We start from the raw sequence: 27,988 nt of genomic DNA on the forward strand, positions 1-27,988 counted from the left end.
TCAGACGGGAGACTCTTCCTTCTTTGAGATGTCTGTTGTGGGCTGTTGGGGACCAGGGTTGGGGGTGTCCAGGAGAGCTGGAGATAGTCTTTGAGACTTCAAGGATGTGCTGAGGGTCTCTGAGAGGTCAGGACCGGTCGTGGAAGGTACTTCTGCCTCAGTCAAGTGGGTGGCAGACAGAGGCCACCGGAATGCTGCCCCAAAGGTTGAGGAAGAGCTCTCTGGAGTGACAGGTGACCAAGGAGTCCCTGGAAAGGCTGGAGGTAGAGTAGAGGATCCAGGAGAGACCGAAGACCCTGCCGAGGACTCAGGAGGCTGGGAGGCTCCAGGTCCCCCTAGAAATGTACCCTCTGACTCCAGCGGGGGTGAGGAGGAGGTGTGGGCCACTGGTGGGCCTGGGAACACAGTCTGCACATCAGACAGGTTTGCTCTCAAAAGCAGTTGCAGGAGCTGGAATGTGGGCCTTGCAGGTGATGCTGACGGGGGCCCTGGGCAGGAGCTACAGTTGGCAGGGACTCCAGTGTCTCCACGGAGGCTCCGAGCATCTTTGCCAAGGTCTCCATGAGGGGAGGGTTGCTGCCTTTCTTTTGGAGGAAGGAGGGAATCTAGACAGAGATGGAGAAACAGGGTCACAAGGGTTCATTCTAGCTGACATGAGCCATTCTGGGGATAGACACCCTACTCCATCCTCACAGGGGACTCAGGACACCTGGTGAGGACCATAGTGGGCTGCCCCTGACCTCCATGGATGGAAGGCTGAAGAGAAACCATGAATGGAAGAGGGCAGTTCACTAAAGCGGCCCTCTAAGTAACTTTTGGAGAGCACATGACTCAGCTTGTCTCCTCCTTGGGTCTTAGTGTCCCACATGGAGGAGTGCCAGAGATCAAAGGATAAGCAAAGAGAGAGTCTAATGCTGGGCCTCTGTTTTCCCACTTGTAAAATGGGCATCCCAACAGACTGGGGGCCAAATGCAAGACGACAGAGGATGTCTTAGCCTAAACACTCATGCTAGCTGTGGACTGTGGGTGTCCTGATAGGCCAAGTTGGGTACACCACTGATAGCAGATGTATATCACTCTGCTGTGGGGTGTTACCAGTGGGGAAGATGGATCTGTGGAGCCAGAGGATACAGGAATGCTCTATGTTCCACTCAGTGTTACTATGAAGCTACAGCTATCCAAAAATATGCATTTTTTTTTTTGAGACAGAATCTCTCTATGTCCTGGAACTTAGTGTATAGACCTGGCTGACCTTGAACTCACAGAGATCCGCCTGCCTTCTGGAACTAAAGGTTTGTGCCACCTAGCCCAGCATATTTGAACTATCATCGATCCCCCTGCCTTAGGATGATAGGCATGCGCCTCTCCACCTGGTTTATGTGGTGCTGGAGACTGAGCCAGGGCTTCATGCACACTACACAAATGCAGTGGACTGGACTCAACCCCCATCACCGAGTGAAAGAGTAAATGAATAACAGTCTCAGCCTACCACCTCTCACACTGCAGGGCTGTGGGCCACAGAGGAAAGGAAGGAAAAATGAAATAACCAGTGACAAGCAAAGGAGGAATGAGCCTTCAGAAAGGTTCAACCAAGGGGAGGTGGGTGCTGCTGTGCCCACTGGTGTACTCTGAAAGTCCTCTAGAGGGCGACCGCACGGAGCTAAAAACAATGGAGTCCTATGATTTAAATGTGTGAACTGGGTGGAATGTGATTTTTGTCTTAAGGAAATTATTATTTTTATTACTCTCTGTGTGTGTGTGTGTGTGTGTGTGTGTGTGTGTGTGTGTGTGTGTGTGTGTGTGTGTGTGTATGCCACAGCACACATGTGGAATTCAGAAGACAACTTGAAAAAGTCAGTTTTCTCCTTCTACCACGTGTGTTATGGGGACCAACTTGGGTCACCAGGCTTTAGGCAAGTGCCTTTACTTGCTGAGCTATCCCACCAGCCTCTTCTGTCATTTCTAAGTCCCATTCTCTTTCAATGAAATGGTGGCGTTCCCTTTACAGAGCTATGGGACAGGAATGGGGTGTGGTGAGCAGAACTGACGGTGTGTTCTGGGAAAAGAAACTGGCTCAGCGTGTCTCCTCTTTGGGTCCTAGTTTCCTCACTCTGGAATACATGGTGTGCCAGAGAGCAAGGGATAAGGGAAGAGAGAGTCCAGTACCACCAATTAGAAACTTTCTTCCCCCGGGCTCTACGACTCCATCTGGAAAAACAGAGATAACAGAGAATGCCCTTGGGCCTGGCATTCCTGTTGATTGCTCAATGGATGTTACAGGTGATGCTCTGTAGCTGACTGGCGTGCTGGCGACAGAGTTTCTGGAAAGCTGAGGGCATGATACCTAGCCACTGTAGAAGAGCATGTGGTGGGTAAAAGGAAGCATGATCCAAGTCCCCAGTGGTCCCCGGCACTATTCCCAGTCCTAAACCTCCCTGGAGCAGACCACATCCTGGCATGCCTTTGGGAGGTCAAAGATATGAAACAGACATTTCCCAGGAAGCAATGTCATCCACAAGACAGTGGGGAAAGAAGTACACCATCATTCTGGAAGTTGAAAGTACGTAAAGAAGACACATCTCTGCATAGAGTAAACTGGAAAAACTAAAATTCTCAACAATTTTGGCGACTATGGGAACCATCTGCATCATTGTGCTTTCTCGAAGCTTCTTCAGGACCAGGATATAGAAATGTGTTGTGGGAGACCCCGATCTACTCCTGACTCAGTTGCCCCCATTGTCAACCACACGGTCCTGACACAACCCACAAGATTTGAATAAAAATGTTGACCCAGTATTTTCCACAGGAGGTACATTACAGGTGTATGGAAGGAAGGAAGAGACCTGGAGAGAGGGAAGAAAGGAGGCCCAGAGAAGTAGGTATACACGAAAGAAGGGAGGGAGGGAGAGAGGGAGGGAGAGAGGGAGGGAACTCAATGAGCTGGGAAGGTAGGAGGTAGGAAAACCAGCTCAAGAGAATACAACAGTTCCCCTTATCCAAAGTGTTCTTCTCTGACACTTCAGTTATCGTGATCAATTGCTGTTCTTAAATAGTACATAGAAATTTTCAGAAGCAATCGTGTGTCTTATGAGTAGCATGATGATCTACAGCATCCCACCTATCTTGCCCAGGTTGTGACTTATGCTTTGTTCAGTGTGTCCACACTGTCTGGGCTACCCGTCAGTCAGTCAGTCAGTCAGTCACTTAGGGACCTCTCTGTCCAGTGTGTCCACACTGTCTGGGCTACCCCTCAGTCAGTCGGTCAGTCACTTAGGGACCTCCCTGTTTACAGTGCTCTCATGTAGGGTTTAATTCCATCCACAGCTTCAGATATCATTTGAAGTCTCACGGATAAGGGGATCTTTCTTAAGCAGCCAGCTGCGGGCCACGTCAAGACTTCAGAGCTGTACAATAGAGCACTGTGTCCTGTTTGTAACTGTGCAATCAAGAGCCACGTGGACTAGCCGAGTCTGGCGGCCATGACTGTAGTCTCAGCACTCACAAGGCTGAAGCAGGAGGTTCCTTAAATCCAGGAACTTAAGGCCAGCCTGGGCAACGTAAAACTCCTGTCTCAAAAAAGGGGAGAGGCTGGGGAAGGCTTGAGGCACAGCACTAGCCTTGCCTGCAGAGGACTCTGAACTTGACCCATAGCACCACACACAGGCCAAAAAAAAGGGGGGGGGGGGCAGGCAATGCAACACATTGTGGCATTTGGTATTTCGTAGTAAGTAGCCCAGAAGCAGCAGTCTGCCATAACTGTGTGACCTTGAGCAAACCAAGCTGTCTGAGCCCGGGTCACCTGGGCAGCCCTTTCTTTTGTTTGTTTGTTTGTTTGTTTGTTTGTTTGTAGACAGGGTTCCTCTGTGTAGCTTTGCGCCTCTCCTGGAACTCACTTGGTAGCCCAGGCTGGCCTCAAACTCACAGAGATCCGCCTGGCTCTGCCTCCCGAGTGCTGGGATTAAAGGCGTGCGCCGCCACCACCGCCCGGCTAGGACAGCCCTTTCTAAGGCCTATGTCTCTGAGAAGTTTTGCAGTGGAAGATGGTGGGGAAAGCTTAGGCTCAGGGCCTGCTTACCTGGGCAGGAGGGATCAGTACAGACCGGCTGGCAAGGGACCTTTTCGCAGCTCACCTCTCCCAGCTGAAGAAGCAGAAAGACACCTTGAGGAAGCCCAGAGTACCCTGTTCGCCTGGAGCAGAGCTCTCCAGGGCCTCTTGTACCAGTAGTGGGACACACAGAAAAGTGTTGGGTAGAGGTCAAAAAGCCTGCACCCTGGTCTGGATGACAGGTAATGCCAACCATGGCAAGACACCTTCATCTGGACTTCCAAAGAGGGATGGGTGTCCAGAGGCAAAGGTGAAAGTGAACAGCAGGATGGGCAGATTAGCTCGGGGCCCCGTGTGTGGCATGGAAGCCTGGCTGGCAGCCCCAGGCCCTCAGGCCAGCTCACCTGGCAGATGCACCGGGTACAGGGCTCATCATCCAAGGTGAACACCTGACCATTCACTACCTTTCTCCCTTCAAAGTTACAGTCTGCAGAGTCAGAGAAGACAGGATGATGAGATCCAGGTCACCTGGGAGACTTGGGTATGGGTGGCTTTTCCCACTCACCATGGCACACAGGGCAGCACTCTCCATCCGGGTGGAAGGGGTAGGTACAGGTGATGGGACAGTCCACAGGTGAACAGGCCACCGAGCCCAGCTGTAGAACACAGGACACACATGGCCCCTCACTGGGGACAGCTAATATGATGCTAGGGAAAGCCCAGGGCTCCCAGACCCATCTAGGCAGCCACATTGGCCATCCATGGTAGGATGGGGGTTGAGGGGTGACATTTTCTCAACTAGGGTCCTTCCTAACGTCTCAAGAACAAGGCCTGACTTCATCCATGAGGTCACCTGACAATAGTGACCCACTGAAAAATGCAGAATTATCCAGGAAAGCTCAGCAGCAAAAAAAAAAAAAAAAAAAAAAAAAAAAAAAACGAGGGAGAGCTGGGGTGTGGCTCAGTGGTAAAGTGCCTGCCCTGGGTTCCATCTGTAGCATTGTAACAAAAACAAAGAGACTCAGAGAAAGGACCAAGAAGCAACATTTCCCAAAGCTTATGGCTGAGAATGTACAGGGACAGTGGGCAGCGGGTTCCTCAGAGGCCACAGAGACATTTACCCTGCGTTTCCCAATCCATGCGTTGACCTTGTCCCTTTTCACACATAACCAGGGCTGAGGCTCACTGACACCCAACAGACACACCGCCACGGTACACAGCAGCTCTAGCCAAGCATTAACTTATCAGCATGATAAGCTAGGGGACTTTTGTCCTTCATTCTCCAAACATGAAAATTGAGCGTGCACTAACCTAACAGGTTTTCTAGATCGAGCAGTGGGCTGCCTGGCCCTGGGGTCTAAGTGTGATCCAGGAGTGTGTATACTAAGGTTCAGTGCCTGGCCCTTTTTGACTAGTCATGAAATCATGAGCAAATGACTTGGTCTCTGAAGTCTGGTTCTCTCATGCAGAAATGATGAGATTCACTGAGTTTGGCAACCCAGAAAGCAGGAATACTGGACCAGCCAGAGTTTTTAAATGATTCCCTGACCCTAGCTAAAGAATCATGCTAGACAGGCTGTGGGAAGACGGCTTTCACCAGGACCAACAGTGAGCCTTCTCTGGGGTTCAGGAGCTGATGCTGGGGGTTGGGGTCCGATTGGGTGGTGCATACCAGACAGATGCAGCTCAGACAGGGGTCCAGCACTGATGGGAAGGTCTCGTTGTTGTAGAAGATTCTACCTGTGTAGGTGCAGCCTGCCAAACAGAGCACGTGGTGAGCAGCAGCCAGAAGGGTGAAGAGTGGCCAGGTGCCTGGCCAGGGCAAAGGTTGGAAGTTTATCTGAATAGCAAGGGTCAGGCCCAGCACCTCCCCAGAGGTTAGGCAAGCAATAAGCATCCTTGGAATGGGTCCTGGCTGCTTTCTATGTCTGGATTAAGTAAGGAGGACATTACAGAATCTTGCTTCAATGTCTTTATAACGGGGGTGGGGTGTCACTGAGGAACTTGGGGTGGGACAGGCAGATGACTCATGAGACTCAAGGTGGTGATGGAGACACACAAGGTTTCTGTCCCTCTCCAGAGTCAACTGACAAAAATCCCACCTCTCCAAACCAGTCCCCCCATATCCCCCATTCCTGATGTCTCCAAAGACTCCAAGTGCATGAGGCCACTTGGATGAAATTGTTCACATACTGGTAAGTACTAAAGCACATGGTAGCACAGGCCTGTGAATTCCAATAGTCAGGAGCTAAGGCAGGAACATGGAATTCCAGAGCAGCCTGGGCTAAAAAGCAAATTCTAGGTCAAGTTAGGTTACATAGTGAGACCTGACTCAAAAGGAAAAAAGTGTAATATATATATGTGTGTGTGTGTGTGTGTGTGTGTGTTTAATTATATATATTTATGTGTAATATACAATTATATATTATTACAATATAATAGATTATATAAATACAAGTACATCTATTTAATATATAAATACAATATATATAATTGCATATATATATATATATATATATATATATATAATAAAAGCAGGTGAAACAGTAAGAAAATATTCTCTTTTTTTTTTTTTTTTTTTCCAGAGCTGAGGACCGAACCCAGGGCCTTGCGCTTGCTAGGCAAGCGCTCTACCACTGAGCTAAATCCCCAACCCCGATATTCTCATTTTTATTTCATCAGTTTTGTTGTTGTCTGTTTGTCTGTACTTGGAGTGCAGGGATGGAGCCCAGAGTCTCCCGTACTCTAAGCAAGCCCTTTCCCACTGAACTATACCCTCCAACAGAACATGGCTTATTTTATCTTACTGTTTGAGACTGAATCTTGCTATCCGGCCCAGACTTGATCCTCCTGCCTCTCTCCCAAGTACTGGGGCTCCAGGCATGTGCCAGCAAGCCCAGCTCTTAGGGGGAGATCTATCAAAAGGTGCGCACATCACAAACAGGGACTAGAAATACATAACCACAGGGCCGACAGTGGTACATGGGCCTTTTTAAATGTAGTCTTGCTTTACGGCTTTTCTATGACAAATTTAATTTTGAAATAATGGAAAAGGTCAAAATTTCTGTGAAAAAAAAATCTAGCCTTATTTGTGTTTTCTCTCACTGGCCCAGTTTTCCAGGTCTGGTTCCTATGCCAGCACACGAGGACTGTAAGCTGGGGATTTGCATATGTGAGTCCAGCATGGAGGCCTGGCCTTAGACAAGCCACTTCACTTCTCTGAGCTGTGGGTGCCGCGCAGGGTGCTGGGAGAGGGAGGGAGCTGAGGTTCCCATGGAGCTCAGTGAGGAGGGGCCTGAGGCAAGGCCAGCAGGGCCTCCAGGAGCCCTGAGAATTGCTGTAGAGGGTGAGGTAGGGCCTCGCCAGGGTTACCTGCTGAACAGTCAGGACAGCACTGTCCAGGAATCCGGATGGGGTGAGGGCAAGAGTCCACACAGTCTGTCCTGTGGCAGCTAACAGAGCCATTTGCCTGAAGGAAGAAGGAACTTCACCAAGACTTGAGACAGCAGGGCCTGCTTCCCCACACCAAAGGAAAGACAATGCCACCCACTGTCCGTGGCTTGCCCTCAAGGACGCCAGGATGAGGCTGGGGAATGGTGGGTCCTCCCCACCCTTCCCCCATGCCAATGAGGACCAGCTGCTTAGCACAGGTGATCGAATCTTCAGGAAGGTTTTGCTTATCTCAAGAGAGGGGAGTCAGAGCTGGGATTCTGTCCCCTCTGCTTCCTATCCTATCCCTCAGCAGCAGCTGACACCATACCATCACCCCCTCCACATTCTTCTCAGCATTTCCCTGGAACCCTGGCTCACCCCAAACCTATAGAGAACAATAAAATCCTATTTTTATAGAAAACTATTCCACCGGAAATGCCTATTTCAGAAGACCAAAATGCCATACGAGGATTCTTCCCTTTCTCTCTTTCTCCCCTCTCCTCTTAAGAATTTGAACATTTATGGCCTCTTATTTTACTCTCTTGTAAAATGAGTGCCAGGAGCAGTCACGAAGGAGAGCCTCAGCAGAAAGTGGCTTTTACTCTTCCTTCTCACTCCAGCAAACACGCTCAAGCTGGCATGTTATGAAGCATCCTAAACAGTCATCTGGAAATTAAGATGTGGGGCCTGGAGACATTGCAGGACTGACAGGGCTCCCTAATGATACCCCACCCCCACCCTGCTTTATTTAGAGGAATAAAGCCCCCAGGAACCCAAAGCACTCAGAATGGAAAGGGAAGCCTTGTGCAGTTTCTCAATAAACAGCCATGTTTGACTTTCAAATGCACACTCTTACTTAGCTATGACAGGGTGCAGGTCAAGATAAAACATCCTGACACAGAAATGGTACCCCAGCCATCCTCTCTGAGGCCCCTGAGGCAGACCCTCACAGCAGCAGCTCCCTGCCCAAGCAGGGTCACCCACAGCATCTAAAGCAGCCGCCAAGCTCTACTGCTCTCAACCATCCACTGAAAGCAGAACAAATGGGTTCCAACCTGCCTAGGAGGGAGTCTAAGGCCAGGCTGGCAGTGGCCCTGCCTCTGTCGGGGAGGCAGAGGGACAGCCAGGTAAAGCAGCTGAAGGCGAGCAGGTTGTCATTCACCTGGCAGATGCATAACTCACAGGGATCACCAGGCGACCAGATCTGTCCAATTGGAAACTCAACCCCGTTGTCATCTAGAGAGCAGCCTGGCAGGAGAAGTACCAAAGGAAAAAGACACTTGGCAGAGAGCCAGCGATGAGGCTCAGTCATAAGACATACTCAGTGGACCCACAACACCCCAAAAACAAACAGACAAAAGACAAAACACAGCAGGCAGGAATGCTCCCCAGAACTGCAGTATCACCCTTCTAAAGATGAAATCCCATGCTCACAGACATACACACCACACAAACCATATACACAAATGTTTGCTTAATAGATATGCAAACTTTTATATAAACGTATCAGACAGACAAACACATACATTCCCAAAAAGATGGCCTATACTCAGGCACACACTTAGGGAACCACAAACTTATACTGACAAAACACAACTCACAGATATACACAAAATATAAATGTATATTTGCATATATGCAAATGCATACACGCATACATCATACATACTGGCACACTCACAAACAGACACCCTCAGAGACAACAGGGTCACACACACTTACACAATCAAACACAGACATTCACTGGCACAAAAACATATGCATCAAATTACACACACATCGTAGGGAACTGGTACAAACACACACAGATGAGCATTCACAGGTATATCATATAAAACTCAGATATATTCATACACAGATGCCATTCACACACCAACACTTAAAAGGCATATCCAACTATACATACTTACAGGTACACTCATTAGCATACTCACACACAAACATACACACTTCCATAGCCACAGCCCACACACAACGCTTTATAAAAGACACATGTTCATACCACTAACACACACACACACCATCAGTCCAAGTGAGGGAAGCCCAGCCTCCCCCCTGTGCACTTGAGCCCTGTGTTGGGGGCCAGGCAGCCAGACCTCACCTGTGGTGGGTGTAGGCTCCCAACAGGTAAAGCAGCACTGTCCTGGGCCCAGCCACCACTCCTCCCGAGGGCACTCCAGTTCTGGACACGGTGTAAAGGAGCACTCTACCTCCCCGTTCTGGAAGACAGACAAGAGCACACAGCAGTGAGGGCTACTCCCAGCCTGGGCCACTTAGGGCTAAAGAGAAGGCTGGTGAGCAGCCATCCTCCAGACCCTCCAGTAAAAGTGAATGTCCAGGGAAGCAGGAGCAGAGAAGGGTGAGTCCTTTAGGGAGCTAAAGGAAGGTCCTGCGGTGTTCCCCCTGCCCTAGGTGAGTCTCTACCATCTCTCATCCTCCCTCTTCACCCTAGTTCCATCGAGACTCCCTCCTACTGCCCTCTACTCTCACCCCTCTAATCTACTCAGCTCCATAGCTAGGAAACTCTTCCAAATGTCAACCTCATCATGCCACCCCCCCCCACTCCAAGCTTTAGCGGCTCAGCCAGTCCAGTTTCTGCTGTCCGGGAGGGAGCCTTTCCCACCCATCCGACACAGCCATCCTCCTGAGACAGACAGGGTGCTTGGCCTCCTATGCACGGCCATGTCCAATGCACAGCTGTGAGAGCCCAGCTCCCTCCTCTGGCATCTCTGCAGCAGCATCCACGGTGCAGAGCTGCCCATGGGATGGGTGGAAGAGGTCTTCCCAGAATCCTCTCTGCCCTCTACTACTTCCCTGGCCCATTTCTCCTGAGGGCACTCACCAGCTGATAAACTGCCGTATAAAGACCACATCGCCCAGCCTGCTTCCAGCCGGAAGACACATCCTGAAAGCCCACCTGCTTCTGCTCCAACCAGAAGGTACAGCACCCTCAGCACCTCACCTGACCAGTCCTAGTCACCCCTCAGGTCTCCACTGTCCCTCTCTCTTCCCAAGAAGGTTTGAGGATCCTGTGCCAAGCTACAGGCTTGGCATGCCCACCTAGGCTATAGGCTGCCAGTCAGAGGAGGCTGGCGCTCTTCTGGGCTGAGGGTGTGTGTCCCCAGATCATAGCAAGTGCTCTACCAATACAGGACTGAAGAAGACTGACTTCATAGAGACTGTTGTAAGGCATGGAAGATTCCTACAGGGACTGCTGCCTCAGTCTCTCCCTTTCGATGCATGGCAGGTTATCGTCTCCATGGCAAAGCATCTTGGGTAAATTCCTATGCTGCCCACCCAACTTCCTTCCCGTCTTCCCCCAGGGCAACAGGTGCAGGAACCTCCCAGCCTACCTGGCAGACACAGGTAGTACAGTCATCACCACCTCCACTGAACACAGCCCCGTCCGTGTACCATCGGCCATGGAAATAGCATCTCCCTGCAGGAGGCAAGGGCAGAAGGGCTTTCTGGATTGAGCAGCTAGAAGAGTGGACGGATGGGCAGGGAGGAGCAGGGCAGCTGCCCCTTGCCAGAACTCAGAGTACTTCTCAGCCTCCAAATCCCAGACCCTCACACAAGTTACCACCTAAAAACCTACAAAATGAGGTCATTACCCCAGAGGCAGCGGGAGCCCAAACAGCGACACAGTAAGAAACTCAGGAGGAGCTGTGCCAGAAGATGGACAAAGAACATCTGAAGATCCTCCCCAGGGTAACACCAGCCCCAAAGCCTGGCAAAGTGTATATTCATTCAGGTTGCCTGGGGGTTCAAGTGCCAGCTCTACATTGCAGAGCTGACTTGGAGCAAAAAATATGACTCTCTTGAAGCTACTGCCCTTCACTGCACAATGGAACTGATAGTTCCCACCTCACAGCTTTCACACTAACTGTACAAAAAGAACTTCAAAAAAAAAAAAAAACCAGTTGGGCGGCGGTGGCGCACACCTTTAATCCCAGCACTCGGGAAGCAGAGCCAGGTGGATCTCTGTGAGTTAGAGGCCAGCCTGATTTACAGAGCCAGATCCAGGACAGGCACTATACAGAGAAACCCTGTCTCGAAAAAAAAAAAAAAACCAAAAAACAACAAAAACAAAAAACAAAAAAACAAAGTCAGACATGGTGTCTCATGCCTTTAGTCCCGGCACTTGGGAAGCAGAGGCAGGCAGAGCTCTATGAGTTTGAGACCAGCCTGGTCTATATAGTTAGTTCCAGGACAGCCAAGGATACATAGTGAGACCCTGTCTCAAAATAAATGAAAACAAGACAAAAATAATAACAACAACAAAATGTCTTAAATTAGAAAAAAACTGTATGCCAGGCCTGATGGCACAGCCTGTATCCCCAGCCGCATGGGAGGCTGAGGCAAGCAGAGGAACCCTCTGGGTTCTAGAGGGAGTCTTGGGCCATCCAGGGAACCTAATGAGGTCCTCTCTCAAAATAAGAAGTAGAAAACGGGCTGGGGATGCAGCTCGGTGAGAAAGCACTCGCCTAGCTTGCACAGCTCCCCAGGCTCAATCTCTAGTACTGTGAAAAAAAGAAATTTAAATTTTTAATTACATTTATTAACTGGGGGAAGGGCATGATGTAGAGATGAAAGGTCAACTTGCAGAGGTCCGCTCCCTCCTACCAGGCGGGTTCCAGGGACCAAACCTGGGTCATCAGGCACCTTTACCAGTTAAGCCATCCCACTGGCCCAAGATGACGTTTTAAAAGAATGCCAGCTCTGAAATCAGGACGATTTCAGTTGAAGTTCAGTCCCATCACTAACTGCTGTGTGTCTCTAGACAGTGACTTGACCTCTCTGAATCTGCTTTTTCATTAAAAGGGAGCAGTGAGCGGTATCCTCTCATTGTACCAGCTCAAGGACTCAACAGACCAAAAGATGGCAGGTGCCCCAAATAGCTCGGGACACATGCTGGTGGGGAACATCCCCTCTCGCTGATGAGGTCATTGTTAGACTGAACTTGGAAACAGAGAAGGAAGTAGATAAAGTATATGGGAGCTGGGGGGATATGTTAAGACAGGCTGGCCTTTAGGGGGGGTGTTAAGACAAGTTGTCCTTCAAGTGAGAGGTTTTTTAGGGGACTTACGAACGTCACAGGCAAACAAGCAGCCCCTGTGCAGTGTGGTCCAAGAGAGACTAAGTTCTGCTAGACAAAGAGAGGTATCCATTCTCAGGAGAGGGGGATGTCTCAGCCCACAAGATGGCAGGCTCAGTTAGTGAGCAACCGTGCAATGGGGGTAAGGGCTACGAGTGAGGACTGATCTGGGTGCTTCTCCCTGCAGCAGCCTTATCCGCACAGGGCCTGCTTGCCTTGGTTACCTGAAAGGCCTGGGTTTTCTAGGTCATAGGAAACCATGTTCTTATGTCACAGTGGGTTAAAAGAGATTCCTCCATACTCAGGGGCAGATCCCTGCCAAGAATGGGCTCATAGCCCCTTCTGCCTATACTCAAGATGTGTCCTAAAGGGACGGACAGGGGAAGGCCAAGCTATGAGCCTAGTCTGGCCAAGGTGCACATAGGAGACAGTCATTAAAAATGAGTTATTGAGCCGGGCGGTGGTGGTGCACGCCTTTAATCCCAGCACTCAGGAGGCAGAGCCAGTCGGATCTCTGTGAGTTCGAGGCCAGCCTGGGCTACAGAGTAAGTTCCAGGAAAGGCACAAAGCTACACAGAGAAACCCTGTCTCGAAAAACCAAAAAGAGTTATTGAGTTATATCATTTGACCTGCCCTTTTAAAGCAGGAGTGCCCTTTCCTGGCCCAATACACACTCCAAAGGCACTTGCTCCCCCACACCCCGAACAAGAAGAAATTCCCAAGAGTCACCTACCTGGGACACAAGTACAGCAATCTGACTGTGGGGGAGTCTTGCAGGGACCAGGGGGACACTCCGGGGAGATACAAGACACATTTCCAGCCTGAGGAAGCAAAGGATAGTAGTGGGAACAAGGGTAGGGCCAGGTTCTCTGTCAACCACACCTTTAATCCCAGCACCTGGGAGGCAGAAGCAGGCAGATCTCCATGAGTTTGAGGCTAGCCTGGTCTACATTGCAAGTTTCAGGCCATTAAGGGCTACCTGAGACTTTTCTTTTTTTATAAAAGATGATTGATAGATAGATAGATAGATAGATAGATAGATAGATAGATAGATATTTCAAGTTAGGAGCTGGAGAGATGGCTCTGTGGTTAAAAACACTTTCCACGAACAAGATTTTAGGCAAAGGATATCACATCTCCAGGAGCTTCTACCATGGGTCTCACTACATAAAAATGGGAGAATGCACACAAGTTCCTAGTCTCTGCATGCTTAGCACACAGGAAGAGCTAGATGAATGCTACTGGCATTCTGTGTGTCCCTGATCATACACCACCCTATGCACCATTGTGGCCGGCCATGTTTAAAGACGGACAGAGGGTGGCAGCAAGGATTGGTAGACAAAGCCTGTAACAGACCTCAGTTCAAACCTCAGCTCCACCAGCTCCCAGCCTCCATCTTTGAATCTGTAGATCAGGGACAGTATCGCCCACCCTGCACTTGCTGGGAGCCTCTGGTTAGGGAACAGAGGAAGGGCACCAAGCCTGTGCCTGACATACAGTGGGTGTATACAAATGCATACAGGCAGCATCTGGCACAGTAAATGCTTATGATTACTCTTTGAGGAGTGAACTTGCCAGAAGCAGAAATACTCTTAAGAAGGCCAGGGAGCTCAGTGAGGCTGCTCTCCCCCACATGGACACCTTTGTTGTGGTAATAAATATTTTGCCTGGAGAAAACTTCCCTGGTGAAGTTCCTGAGACAGTTCCATCCCTCCCCTTCCCAAACAGGTGGACCCTGCTCTGCCCTGGCTCTCTCATGCACAGCATACACAGCCTCCCAAGTCCGTTGGCCAGAGCTTGGATGCTTCTGTGACCCTCTCAAGCTGTTTAGACCCAAAGCCCTGAAGCAAGCTCCCTTCAACATCCAGTATGTACCCCTCCTTGACAACACCTGAAGGTTAAGAAAACAGCCAGTGGGGATCTCAGGTTGCTCACCAGACAGACACACACAGTGCAGTTCTCCTCAGGAGGTGAAAACACTTCCCCTTCTTCTCGGATGGCACCACTGTAAAAGCAGCCTTAGGAAGACAAACGAGGTGGGGACATCAGCCTCCTCAAAGAAGAGGAAACCGAGGTCTCTACTTTTCCAGGTAATTGTTAGGATCCTGCCCTCACTCCTGCACATGCACAGTTCGGGGTCTTGCATCTTACATCATCAGTGTACACTGTCGACTACGTATGTGCCTTAAAAAGCCGGCTGCAGACCCCACGCTCTTTCTCTGCTCTCCGCTCCCTGCTCTGCTCCCCTCTTCCCCCACCCCACCATCTTTCTCTCTCACCAGGCCTGGTCCCCCGTTCCCCCTTTTCCTCCTAATAAAGCTCTGAATACTGATACTGGGTTCTGTCGTGACCGTGACCTTTCCACGCCGCCACCAGTGCCAATTGTCATCCTTTCAGTAATATTTCTGGAACCCCCTCTCACCACCCTGGATGCCCCAGCAGTGGCAGACATAGGTTCCTTGAACTGAGTGGTCCTAGAGCCTCTGGGAAACAATACGGGAGACACATGCAAGATCAAGCGGCCCTGAGAGTATTCATTCAAGCGCGTCTTGAGAAAGCATCACTTCATTCCCATCACACAGGACAGCTTAGGTTCCAAACGGGGAATTCTAGCTCCGTTTACCCAAGCGGTCTTGCTATGCCACCTTGCCTCTCTGCAACTCAGCTATTTTCACCATAAAATGGAAATATCTCCAGGCAGTGGTGGTGCACACCTCTAATCCCAGCACTTGGGAGGCAGAGGCAGGTGGATCTCTGAATTCGAGGCCAGCCTGGTCTACAGAATGAGTTCCAGGACAGCTAAAGCTACACAGAGAAACCCTGTCTCAAAAAACAAAAACAAACTGACAAACAAAATGTAAATATCACTATGTCCCCAGCAAGAGACCTGAAAGGATCCACAATCTTGGTTATAAAGAGAACTCAGCTCTTTCCATCAGGGCCCTATAAGAACCAATACAGGCACTTCTTTGCCAAACTCTGGGGAAAAAGTTGTTTTTATGGTGATGCAGATTGAATCAGGACCTACCTTACACATACTAGGCGAGCACTAAGCCCCAGCCCCAGCCTGGGCCTGGGAAGAAGGCGAAATGACTATCCTCCAGCAATCCAAGGGCAGGTGGGGCAGGGGAAGGGACAACAGAATGGATGTGGACTCATGGAAGGAAGGAAGGAATGAACAAAGGAGGAAGGGAAGGAAGGAGGGAGGGAGGGAGGGAAAGAGGGAGGGAGGGAGGGAGGGAGGGAGGGAGGGCAGGCAGGCCAAGAAGGGTGGCCTGATGAATGGTTCTCCTTGAAGAGTACTTCAGCATAGACACGCGGTTCTCAAAGTGAGATTCCAGATCAGCAGTTTGTCTGTTCTCAGACCCACCCCTGAACCTCCCATCAGAATCGGCCTCCCGGGTGACTCCAAGATCCGATTGTGGGGAAAGCTGGATAATAAATAGCCCTTGGGCTTCAAGAGGCTAGGGAGAGAAAGAGCCGGGCTGGGTCCCTCCCCATCAGCTCTTACCCGTGCAAGAGGGGCAGCATCCCCCATCTCTCGGGGGGATCGGATGGGAACAGGTGGTGTTACACCTCACTTTTCCACAGGTCACCTCTCCATCCTGGACACACAAGCTGGAGTTGCAGTCACGGTCAGACCCCAGACACTCCACCAGGGCAGCCCGGGGGACTTCACACCTACCCGGCACAAGCACTGAGAACAGCCAGGCTGGTTCCAGCGGCTCCCTGATTCATATGTGGCTCCCTGGTGCCGGCAGGAGGAGAGCCCTGTTCCCAGCCTTGCGCCTTCGGGGCCCCTGGGTGAGGAAGGGGTCCCTACTGCCTCCCCCTGGAGGAGTGAGGGGGGTCCGAGGGTCCCCAAGAGGGAGGAACTTGGCCCTGGGGTGGATAGCAACTGTGTGGGAAAGAATGTGGGTAGGGCCAGGGTGGTAGATGGCTGATGGGTTGTTCTGACTCCAGTGGGGTATCCTGGGGCCCCTGAGGGAGGGCTGTGTCCTGGGGACAAGGCAGGCCGGCCTGCCTCGGGAAGGAGCAGGGACATCTTAGCAGGGTGCTGCCGGGGCTGCAGGATGGCAGATGGGGCCAGAACGGCCTTCGGGAAAGCTGAAATGGAAGCACAGGGTCTCCTGAGGGAGGCAGCAGGGGCAGGAAGTGGGGTTCTGGGGTCCTAGATTGGCCCAGCAGTTTCCTCATCAACATAATGTAACCGGCTGTGAACTGCTGAGGCCACGGTGACAGTCACAGGGAAGAAGGCAGGGAAAACACAAATGGGCAAGAAAAGATCCCAAGCCAGCGACAAGGGGTCCAACAGCACCGAGATTCGCCTGCGCTCACTCCCTTTCTTTTTTTTTTTTTTTTTTTTTTTTTGGTTTTTCGAGACTGGGTTTCTCTGTGTAGCTTTGCGCCTTTTCCTGGAACTCACTTGGTAGCCCAGGCTGGGCTCACTCCCTTTCTTAATAGCTACAAAGGGAACACAAGTTTCCTGAGACTAGACCTCCAGGGTCCATCCTGGGAACAAGTCTCCCCAGCTGCTAGGGGCTGGGGTCTGTGTGCCCTGCTTCCCACCTAGCTCTGGCTTCCCTGCAGGGGCTCGGGCTCAGGATGAGGGGTCAGGGCAGGTTCTCTCCAGCGTCACAACAGACTGCCCCCAAACTGTGGGAGGAGGATCCTGCCCTCACTCACATATGTACTTGGAAGCTCAAAGGGAATTTTCCCTACGAATGAGCATCCCCTTGCCAGGGGGATGGAGAATCCCTAAGGGCCTGTGTCACACCTTCCTTCATCATTATTGGTTTGTTTTGGTTCGGTGCTGTTCTTTCCTTTTACCGTTTGTGTGCAATGTCTGGGAGCAGTGAAGAGAGGAAAGGACTGCATAAAGAAGTCTTGGCGCTGGAGAGACTTCTCAGGGGTTAAGAGCACTGCCTTCTCTTGCGGAGGACCAGGCTCAGTTCCTGCAGCCACATGGTGGCTCACAACCATCCATAACCCCAGTCCCAGGAGCTCAGACACCCCCTTCTGACCCTCCCAGAGCTCATGGTACACATACATACAGTCAGGTAAAACACTCATAATCCACATAAAATAAAATAAACAACCTTTTTATTTAAAAAAAAAAAAAAAACAGGATAGAGAGATGGCTCACTGGTTAAGGGCACTGGTTGCCCTTGCAGAGGACTCGGGTTCAGTTCCCAGTACCTATACGGTGCTGTAACTCCAGTGTTAGGGGATCTGACACCCTCTTCTGACCTCCACAGGCACCAGGCACACACACATAAGCAGGCAAAACATTCATATGCATAAAAACTTTTTGTAAATAAATTTTAAAAATGTAAAATGGAGCCGGGCGGTGGTGGCGCACGCCTTTAATCCCAGCACTCGGGAGGCAGAGCCAGGTGGATCTCTGTGAGTTCGAGGCCAGCCTGAGCTACCAAGTGAGTTCCAGGAAAGGCGCAAAGCTACAGAGAAACCCTGTCTCGAAAAAACCAAAAAAATTTTTAAAAAAATGGAAAATGGAAAAAGAAAGGAAGAAAGGAAGTGGGGATATTGGAAGTGACGAAAGGACTGGACAAAAGGGGGGAAATTAAAGAAGGGGTCCGGCACAGAGGTGGGGCCTGTGGTTAGGGGTGAGGCCTGGTACCACACGGGCAAACCAAGATCTAACATGTGGCCTGGAGCCAGGGGAGCAGGGACAAGATCTGTGGGTTAGGGTCTTGTGCCGAGAAGGCAGGACTAAGGTCTAGAGGGCAGGGTCGGGGCCTGGTGCTCACCTTCACAGGACACACGGTCAGCTCGAAGCCTGAAGCCGGGTCTGCAGGTGCACAGGAAGCTGCCCACAGTGTTGTGGCAGGCGTGGTGACAGACTCGCCTCTCCTGCGGTCGCCGACACTCGTTCACATCTGTGGAAGAGCCTCACTGCCTCACCTTGGCCATGGAGCCCTTTCTCCCCCCATCCCCAAACTCAGTAGACTGGCAGAGTTCACCTCGAATTCTTATAGAGTCCATCCCCGCTCCAGGGGGGCAAGATGTGACTCAGAATGCTGGGAATGGGGCTGGTATTTATCAGCAGTAGCCTTGGAAACTTCATGTATCCAGTGGCTGTGTGTGTATCTATTCCTCGGGACAAATAAGTGCTCAACCCTGGTGCAGATCTCAGACCCATACCTTCTGCAGTCTGGCATTCTTTTGTAAACAGTGTCTTAAAACTCACGAGCCTGCTCAAAGCAGGCTCAAGACAAATACCTCTAGTACAAGGTCTTTTCCAAGCTCGTGGGACCCCACTTTTGACCCATGAACCAAACATGGTAATCCCTTTCTGGAAATTTCTAATAGGCTGAGAAAACAGGAGTCTCCTTCTAAACTAAAGGAATCAAAACATGAAGTACTTTGTTTACCCTAGGAGCAAAGGCAGCCTAGAAAATGGGTGAGCAGAGAGGAGTCCTTACGTGTATCTGGGAGAGTAGCCATGAGAATACAGCAGAATGAAAGAAGACATAGCCAGGGAAAGCCCAGCTTGGGGTCTTTCATGCAGAGCGACGTCAAGCATGGGATGGGAGTACTCTGAGCAGAGGATCCACAGGACCGGAAGGTCCAAATGTTGGTCTTCCCAGATTCCAGACTGACCTGTCCATCTTCCTGATTAACAGCCTAGGTGTATCACCCGCAGGCTGCAGATCTCACCTACACAGGAGTGCCGGTTGCCGTGGAGGTGGAAGCCGGCGCGGCAGGAGCATTTATAACTGCCAATGCTGTTCTTACATCTCTGCTGGCAGGGAGTTCCCAGGCACTCATCGGTGTCTGCAAGGGGAGAAGACAAAGCTGGCACCCATCTCTCAAGAGGGCTTAAACTCCTCCCATCCCCTTCTCTCACTCCACTCAGGGCCATGGGGGCCATCTTTCCAAACTTCTCTGCCCTCACCATCTCATCCCAGCCCAAGCCACCTGGTCTCTAGGCTGGAGAACAGATGCAGCCTCCCTGAGTCCTCTGCCTCTGTTCTTCCTGAACCATCATCCCATAATAGCGTCTAGGAGGTCCTCCCCCAAGGTCATCTGCAATGGGCCACTCTCGGCTCCAAACCTCTCAGGGCCCTCACCCACAGTAAGCAGCATTCATGAGACCGTTAGACATATCTATGGGGCCAGTGAAACGGCTCAGCAGACAAAGGTACCTCCCTCCAAACCTGATTAGTTAGATCCCTGGGACCCACACACCATGAAAGAACTCCCAGAAGTTGTTCTCTGCCCCCCACATGCACACTCCAATGTAAGAAAAATAAACAAATAAAACAAACACAGCTATGGGCGGGCAGTCCCAGCCACCACCTTGTTTATTTTCCCACATCTTCTAAACACATTCCATTCTTGTTTGTTTGTTTGAGACAGGGTTTCTCTGTGTAGTTTTGGTGCCTGTCCTGGATCTTGTTCTGTAGACCAGGCTGGCCTCGAACTCACAGAGATCTGCCTGGCTCTGCCTCCCTCGAGTGCTGGGATTAAAGGCGTGCACCACCACCGCCCAGCTAACACATCCCATTCTTATGGCCCTCCCCTTGGACTCATAGTCTGTCTACCCCGAATGTCTTTCCCTCTTGTCTGCACAGAAAAGAAGTCTTCTGTGGACTTAAAAACTTTCCTCTACAGAGCCTCCCACATAGAAACTCACCCAAGCTGTTTGAAGCTGGGGAAAAAGGAAAAGAAAATTAAACTAGAGATAACCTCCCTGTTTGTCAGCAGAAGAACTCATAAGCTATGGGACACTTGCACCACAGAGAACCAAGCAGCAGTTAAAAACAACAACAACAACAAAAACAGATCTATCTGGTCTGCTCACCTGATGTGGGAAGAGTCTTAAGAGCAATCAGCTGCTCAGGGAAAAGAAATTGGAAAAGCAGCTGGGATGAGACCCCCCAACTCCAATGTGATTGTGGGTAAATTGTTTAATTGTGTGAAGCCTCAGTGTTCTTCTCAGTGAGATGGAGATAAACAGTGTCCGCTTCCTAACTGTATGGATGGAAGTGCTTAGCCTGGTACCCAGCACGGGAGAGTTTGGTCATGAATAAGCCTGTGTAGATGCACATGTAGGACATGTGGCTGAGAGAGGCATGCGGACAGGGCCTCGAGACTGAAAGTTCATGCCGAAAGCTAACTTCCCAAGGTGCGAGTGCTTTGGAGGTAGGGCTTTGGGGGATAATTAGGGTTGGATGATGTCACAGGGTGGGGCCTTAATGAGGATGGATTAATGCCCTTAGAAGAGTCATCAAAGCACCCTGTGTCCCTCCCTCTCAACATCTCGAGCGGACACAGCGAGAGCATCTTCTTCACACCAGAGAAATCCACCCAAAGCTAGCCAGTACCTTGGCCTTAGACGGTGGCCCTCTAGGGGCTGAGAACAGATTCCTGTGGTCTAAGCAGCAACTCAAGCAGACTAGGAAAGCAGGGCTCTCTAGGGTGGGCAGAGGAGGGCGAGGGGAGAGAGGACCTGAGACTCACACCATAGTGCTCAAGATTCTTGGACTTGTTGAAATTTCACATGCAGAGAAAATAATAGCACAGACTCAAGGGACTTGTTTTGTCTCCTCTGCCTTGTTGTGTGACTGTGATGAGAATCTTCCTCACATATCCGCGCAAATCAAAGTCTCTTGGGAAGGACGACTATTGTAAAAGATCGCACCCTGCCAGGTGTGATGGAGTATCTTATAATGCCAGTGCTAGGGAGGAGAAGGCAAGCTGGAAGTCAGGCTGGGCTGCACAATAACGCCCTGTCTGCAAAGAGGAAAACAAGAGGAAGACCTCTTCTCACTGGGCCCCGCGGCCCTAGTACCTTGTCCCCGTCTTTTTCTTTCCAAACCACCAGACTGGAGGGTGTGTGGGTCCTACAGACCTACAGACACCCCCAGAGCCGGGCCCAGCACCAAGGCTGGAGGAAGCTACAAACACACAAAGTGACAGAGACCATCTCAGGTCCCTCCCACTCACAGCCTGCATCCCTCCCTTCTCCGTCTTGGTACCTCCTGCCCTGGGGGCATCTGCCCCTTGTTCTCCCTGGGACCATTCCTTCATCCCCATCCTTCCTACGACAGAAGCAGAAGATTTTAGAGCATCTTGGTTCAGAACAAGTCCACCATGAATGCTGGGCATGGGCATAGGGGCACACGCCTATAATTCCAGCACTTGGGGGTCAAAGGCAGGTGGATCTCTGTGAGTTCAAGGCCAGCATCGTCTACAAAGCGAGTTCCAGGACAGCCAGGGATATGTAGGGGGATTCTGTCTCAAAGAAACAAAACAAAAGAGTCCACCATGATGGACTCAAACCCTAAGTCCATCTCTTACAAACAGAATGGATGTGAGTGAACCTTCATTTTTCCCCAGTAAAGCGGGAATTACACAGCATCCTTCTCAGAGGACTATGGCACAGAGAATGTATCTTTCGGGACCTGGCAGGGCCTAGAAACCACTCCCGACACCTCTGCCCCACTCACCTTGGCAGCTATGACGATCAGCAGACAACTGCATGCCTGGCCCACATTCGCACACGAAACCACCTTCTGTGTTCACACAGTGGCCCTCACAAGATGAGCTTAAACACTCGTCAATGTCTGAGAAAAGAAAATCCTTACTGTAGCTGTGGCTGTGACTCCAGGAAAAGCGACCCCACTTTTGAGGGGTCATGTGTGGAAGATGGAGCATCAATCAGCAAAGTGCCACGGCCATGAAGGGAGCCCCAGAAAGAGGAGATAAAAGGACAGAGGGACTGGCCCCTACTCTTAACCCAGGTTAAATGGTGGGAAAGCATGACTAAGGAGAACCATTTTGATGGTCCTTATGGGGCGACCTTCAGGTCCCCAAAATGACAGGACCCAGTGAACAGTGTCATTCCACTAGATGTTCACTGAGCACCAGGTGTGAGCAGGAGACTCAGGGAGGGGCTACTGATTGCCTTGGACACCGTGGCTCCAAGGCCCAGAGGGTGACATACACCCTGCTCAGGAATAACCTGCCACAGCAGGTGTGTCCTGGAAGAGAGTGGGGTTAGGAGAGTCAGGAGCATTGAGAGCCTTTTCTGAGTGGGGAAGGGTTTGAGGGCTTGGGAATAGCTACTGGGCTCTCTGGAACTGCACTGAGCCCCCCAATCCCCAACAGCCACCACTGTCCTCCACATGCCTGTCATAACACACATACATAAATAAATGGGGGAGGGGGAGAACATGCCATCATGAGACCTGTTATTTTGAATACTACGCTAAAATTCAGTTTAACAAAAACTCTAGTAACTGCAGCCCCGATTACATCTACACACAAGAGCATGTACACGCCCAGATAAAGGAACAGAGAAAACACTTCATTTTGGTGGGAACACTCTGAGTGGGACTCAAGGAAACATGCACTTTCAACTTTCTACTTACTTTCACATGCTTCCAAATGAGTTCTCATTTACTTTACTAGTCAGTGGGAAAGCAGTAAAGTTTACTGTTAAAACTTCAAAAAGGGCAGCGTCGTGGCGCACACCTTAAAACCCCAGCATTGGGAGGCAGAGACAGGTGGATCTCTGTGAGTTTGAGGCCAGCCTGGTCTACATAGTTTGAGCCTCTCTCAAGATAAACAAACACATTCCAAAAAGGGACAAGGCAGATGGCTGAGCAGGTAAAGGGCCTGCTGTGCAGACCTGAGGCCCTGAGCTCAGGTTCCCCAGAATCCACATGAAAGCTGGGCACAAACAGCACATGCCTCCTGTACCCCAGCTTTGGGGGATGCAGGGCGTGGAGACTCACTGGTCAGCCCAGACAAATCAGTGAGCTCTAGGTTTAGTGAGAGACCCTGACTCAAAAACTAAGGTAGAGGGCAATGGAGGGAGACCCCTAATGTTGATTCTGGCCTCCACATGCCTGTGGACACATGTACCTGCACATGTACATACACCACATATACAAACAAACACAAAACACCTCCAACCAGGCTTTTGCCTCTGAAGAGATGGACAAGAAATTGGTCATAGCAACCATCTCTGATAAAGGTCATACACTCTGCCTACAGTGACTTAACATCAAGAAAATAAATAATAGGAGCTGGAAAGATGCCTTGGCTATTGAGAGTACTTGTTCTTGCAGAGGACCCGGGCTCAGTTCCCAGCACCCCCATGGAAGCTCACAACCAGCTGGGACTCAGTTCCGAGGGATCTGATGCCCTCTTCTGTCCTCTTTGGGCACTCCACACACATGGTGTATATTCATGCAAGCAAAACGCCTGTACACATAAAACAATAATAAAAACATTTTAAACCATCCCACAACTGAAAAAAGAAAACAAATAATACTTTGACAAAATAGTTACTTAGTTTTAGTTCCCTCAGTTTTCAATGTCTGCTGACTCCAATCCTGGCTCCCTGTTCCTCTGGACTTTCTTAGTCACTGCCCCTGTTACATTGGGGCTGTCCTTATCCTTGTCCCTCTGCTCCATATTTGGAAACTCCCCGATAGCAGCCACTATTTGGTCACCTGTCACCTCAATCCCAACTCTGCTCCTGCCTATAAATACATGTGAAATAATAGGAAGACAGTACCCTCGGGTTGCATGTTTTCCTGCCCCTCTCTTTCAGGTGCTGGACTCTAGCTGGCTTAGGAAGGAGATGCCATTCCACCCTCCCCCTCCCCATCCCAGGCCTCTCACCTGCACACCTGATACCAACGGCTGTCTCAGTCATCAAGAAGCCCACAGGGCACACTCGGGCTACCTCCTGGCAGCCACCGTGGTTACAGGTGAGATCACAGCCATACTCCCCGCAGGATCCATGGACTTCTAAAACACACAGAAGTGAGCCGTGTCAACAAAGCCGCATCGCAGGTGGCAGTCTGGCCTCTCAGATGTCCTAAGGCTCCTCCTGAATTCTGCTGCAGGGGGGGTGTTGGCAGAGGGACGGCAAACAGATTTCCCGTCCACGTCTACTGCTTACTAGCCATGTGGATGGTTAATATTGATTGTCAACTTCCCAGGATCTTGAGTCAAATGGGAGGAAACCTCTGGGCATGTCTCTGAAGGAGTTTCTAGACTGGGTTGAGATGGGGAGACCCACTCTGACTGTGGAAGGCAAACATTCCACAGGTTGGGAGCCCGGTGGAATACAAATGAGTAATTGAGCCAAGCAATGGCATTCAACTCTTGGTGCGTCCTGACTGTGAGTTGCCTCGCTCTTCTGGTGCCGTGCCTTCTCTGCCCTGATGGACTATAAGCCCAAATTAACTTCTCCTCCTCTGAGCTGCTTTGCTTAGCTGTTTTGTTACAGCTGCAACAAATGTAGCTAATGCATCAAGGAGCCCAGAAAAAGCCAATACTTCTTTGTCTCAGTCTCATCAGTCAAAGAGGTACGGAAATGCCTACCTAACCGGGTGTCTTGAAGGTGCTAAGCTAGAACCTATCTCAAGTACCCAATGTCAGGCACATAATCTTCGTGTGAGTTTGGTGGTCCCCCATCAGCCATTGTCCATCCTGGTTACCTGGGCAAGTGGCCCCTTGCTCTCCATCCTGGCAGGAACAGACATTGGGGGCGATGCAGATGCCACTCCCACAACCAAAGGAGCAGAGGGCTGAGGGGAAAAATGCAGGTGAGGGACTGGGCACCGGCAATGCACAGCACTGGTGTGTGCTGAGGAGGCTTGGGTCACAGGGATGGGTACTTACGTAGGGTACAGTGCCCACTGCCCATGGAAGGCGCCCAGCCAGGGCAGCAGCCACTCCCAAAGCCGGAAAGGCAGACATGGGGGCCCAGACGACGTCTGCAAGAAAAGAGCACTCTCCACAATCTGCATGAAGAGAGTAGCAGAAGCTCCCAAGTCATCCACTGTGTAAGTTAGCTGACAGGGTTCTCAGGACCCCCAGGGAAAAGCAATGGGAAACTTCTAAATGATCCACAATCCCTCCTGGGAGCGAGACTAGACAAAAGCGTAAGAGAATAGATAAAAGCTTCATTGTCTATGTGCTCTTTACTCCCTGAGGACAAGAGCGTCTTATCTGTTCACTTCAACATCTAAAATACCTAATACCTGATCAATAAATGGGAGGCCAGAAAAGGAAGAAAGCAGAAGGTCTGGGTGGCATCCCCTAGGATGCCAACAAGGTACTCAAGGCCAGGCCCAGAAGGGTCTGCCCAAGTAAGAACACCCTATGGAGTATCAGGTGACCTGGAGCCAGTGTCCTAAACAGCAGGCAGTAAAGCCGGGAATGTGCTACTGTCCTCACTTTCAAAGGACAGATAGGATCCAGGTGATGGGAACTGAGCATAACAGTGACCTTAGGAGGGCTCACGGAGCCTTGAAGAGGGCCAGGAGAGGGTCCGAAGAAGGACAGCTTCCCTGCTACAAGCAAAAGAAGACCAGAGAACTGGTATGAAAAGCAGGAAGGAGGGGGCATTCCAGGCAGAGGGGACATTGCAGGGACTAGAACTCCTTAGGCAAGGGCTGGAGCAAGATTCATGAATCCAATCAAAGCAATAGTCATCAGATGACTTTTCCCACATTCTCAGTCAGAGCTGAAGGGAATCTCACCCCACCAGCCAGAGCACCCTCTCTGTGTCTGTCCCTGTATCGGCCACAAAGGATATAGGACAAGATAGGGTTAATAATCTGTGTCAAACCGGGCGGTGGTGGCACACGCCTTTAATCCCAGCACTTGGGAGGCAGAGCCAGGCAGATCTCTGTGAGTTCGAGGCCAGCCTGGACTACCAAGTGAGTTCCAGGAAAGGCTCAAAGCTACACAGAGAAACCCTGCCTCGAAAAACCAAAAAAATAAAATAATAATAATAATAATAATAATAATAATAATAATAATAGTAATAATCTGTGCCAAATGTGGTACCCTTAGGGGACCATGACAGTAGAGGGGACTGTCTCTGGGGCCAAGTCCTTTTTCTTCTCAGAAGTCAAAACCAGAGAAGACAAATCAGGGCCTGACAATGACGTCACACACATAGGCATGATGAATGTAACAGCCAAGGAGGGTCCGGCAGCTGGGATCCTCAAAAGAGCTAAACAGCTAAGCCAAAGGGGACTCTGAAAGGGACATGAGGTGCCATCAAAGTGGTAAATGGTAGGGTGGGTGCTAGGGGAAGCTGGTGGAGTTCCACCCTCAGGTAGGCAGGGGCTGAGCGCCCACCAGAAAGCCCCAAGGCGCTTCTCACGTGTGGTGGTGCCAGGGAGGCAGATGGCGGTAGACTGAGCCTGCGCTGGACTGGTTCAGTCAGCAGGAACTGGCAAGGGGTCTGCGGAACCCACGTGTTGAGCTATAAGCCCTTCCTTTAGGGCTGCCCCTGCTGTGCGCCCCTGGGAAGATGTGGCTGTGGGCCAGACTATCCGCTGACACCGTGTTCCCTTGCTATGAGCATCACGCACACAGGATCACCACTCCCTCACCACCCTACTGTGGTGGAGGACTGGGACACACTTAGGGAGGACTCCAGGGCTCGGAAAGACACGCCTCCCGCCTCCTCGGCCTGTGCACACATGCGCAGAAACCAAAGCATAACCCTGAGCCACCGGTGGCTCCAAGGTCCACGGAGTGCGCAGAGCAAGGGACACTGAGAAAAACCTCCAATCCCAAGGCAATGGGTGCAGAAGTGGAGGAGGCCCCGCACTGCCAAAGAAGAAAGCTAGACAGTGGAGAGCAGACGGCATGTGCTGGGGTCCCCTAGCCACCGGGTCAGCGCCTTCACTTAGTACTTAGACTCACACGGAGCCGGGATCCCATCTTCCATATGCCCTAGCCAGAGCAGTCCCCAGCCAGGGCCACCCAACTGGCACAAACTACTCTTTGTCCAGACCCTCTGGTGCCCCCACACCACAGAGGATACTGGTCCTGCGGCTGCCCTCTGCCAGCTCCACGCCGTGGCGCTCGGTGGCTGGGCCGCTGAGAGGCGCTGGGCTCTTACCTCTCTGCCGAGTAGTGCCCGGGCGCCTTCCTCCCGGTGTAGCCTCGGGCGGAAGACCCCAGCAACAGGATCACGATGCAGGCAACACGGAGCAACAGTCCAGCCCACATGACTGGCAGCAGCGCTCCTGGACTCCAGTGGGCTCAGGTCCCCCGCACCGGGGAAGGGGTTGCCGACCTTGTCCCTCCTCCTAGGAGCGATCCAATCCCCCCAGCTGGCAGGAGGATCAGGACGCCGAGAAGAGGGCTAAGGTTTGGGGGAGGACTGCCTGGAGAGGCAGGGGGTGGGGGTCCTTGCACCTTGGAGAGAAACACACAAAAGGAGCGCCGCCCGCCCGTGCCTCTCCGGGAGGCGTGGAGCCTGGGGCGGGAGCAAAGATCAGGGACCCCGAGGGCGGGGTTTCACCCTCGGCCCACACCCCCTGCCTGGGTTTGGGAGTCGCCTTCCACAGAATGACTGAGGGCTTCAGACCAAAGCCTGGGTTGGAAAGACACTTCAGGAA

General features: G+C 51.1%; 1 protein-coding gene across 1 annotated transcript; it reads right to left on the reverse strand.

Annotated features, from left to right (window-relative positions):
• On the reverse strand, positions 1 to 27,596 carry Vwce (von Willebrand factor C and EGF domains). The gene is made up of 20 exons (XM_059248431.1): positions 27,487 to 27,596; positions 25,245 to 25,339; positions 25,061 to 25,150; positions 24,237 to 24,365; positions 22,052 to 22,168; positions 19,257 to 19,373; positions 18,347 to 18,475; positions 16,261 to 16,682; positions 16,087 to 16,180; positions 14,511 to 14,593; positions 13,309 to 13,396; positions 10,831 to 10,916; positions 9,579 to 9,696; positions 8,640 to 8,725; positions 7,418 to 7,514; positions 5,718 to 5,800; positions 4,611 to 4,701; positions 4,450 to 4,532; positions 4,076 to 4,139; positions 1 to 605 (listed from the first exon to the last, which is right to left on the reverse strand). The coding sequence occupies exons 1-20, from the start codon at positions 27,594 to 27,596 to the stop codon at positions 1 to 3; spliced, it is 2,787 nt and encodes a 928-aa protein (XP_059104414.1).
• Between the last annotated feature and the right edge of the window lie 392 nt (positions 27,597 to 27,988).

This window comes from Peromyscus eremicus, chromosome 1 (assembly GCF_949786415.1).
Source record: "Peromyscus eremicus chromosome 1, PerEre_H2_v1, whole genome shotgun sequence".
Classification (NCBI taxonomy): Eukaryota; Metazoa; Chordata; class Mammalia; order Rodentia; family Cricetidae; genus Peromyscus; species Peromyscus eremicus.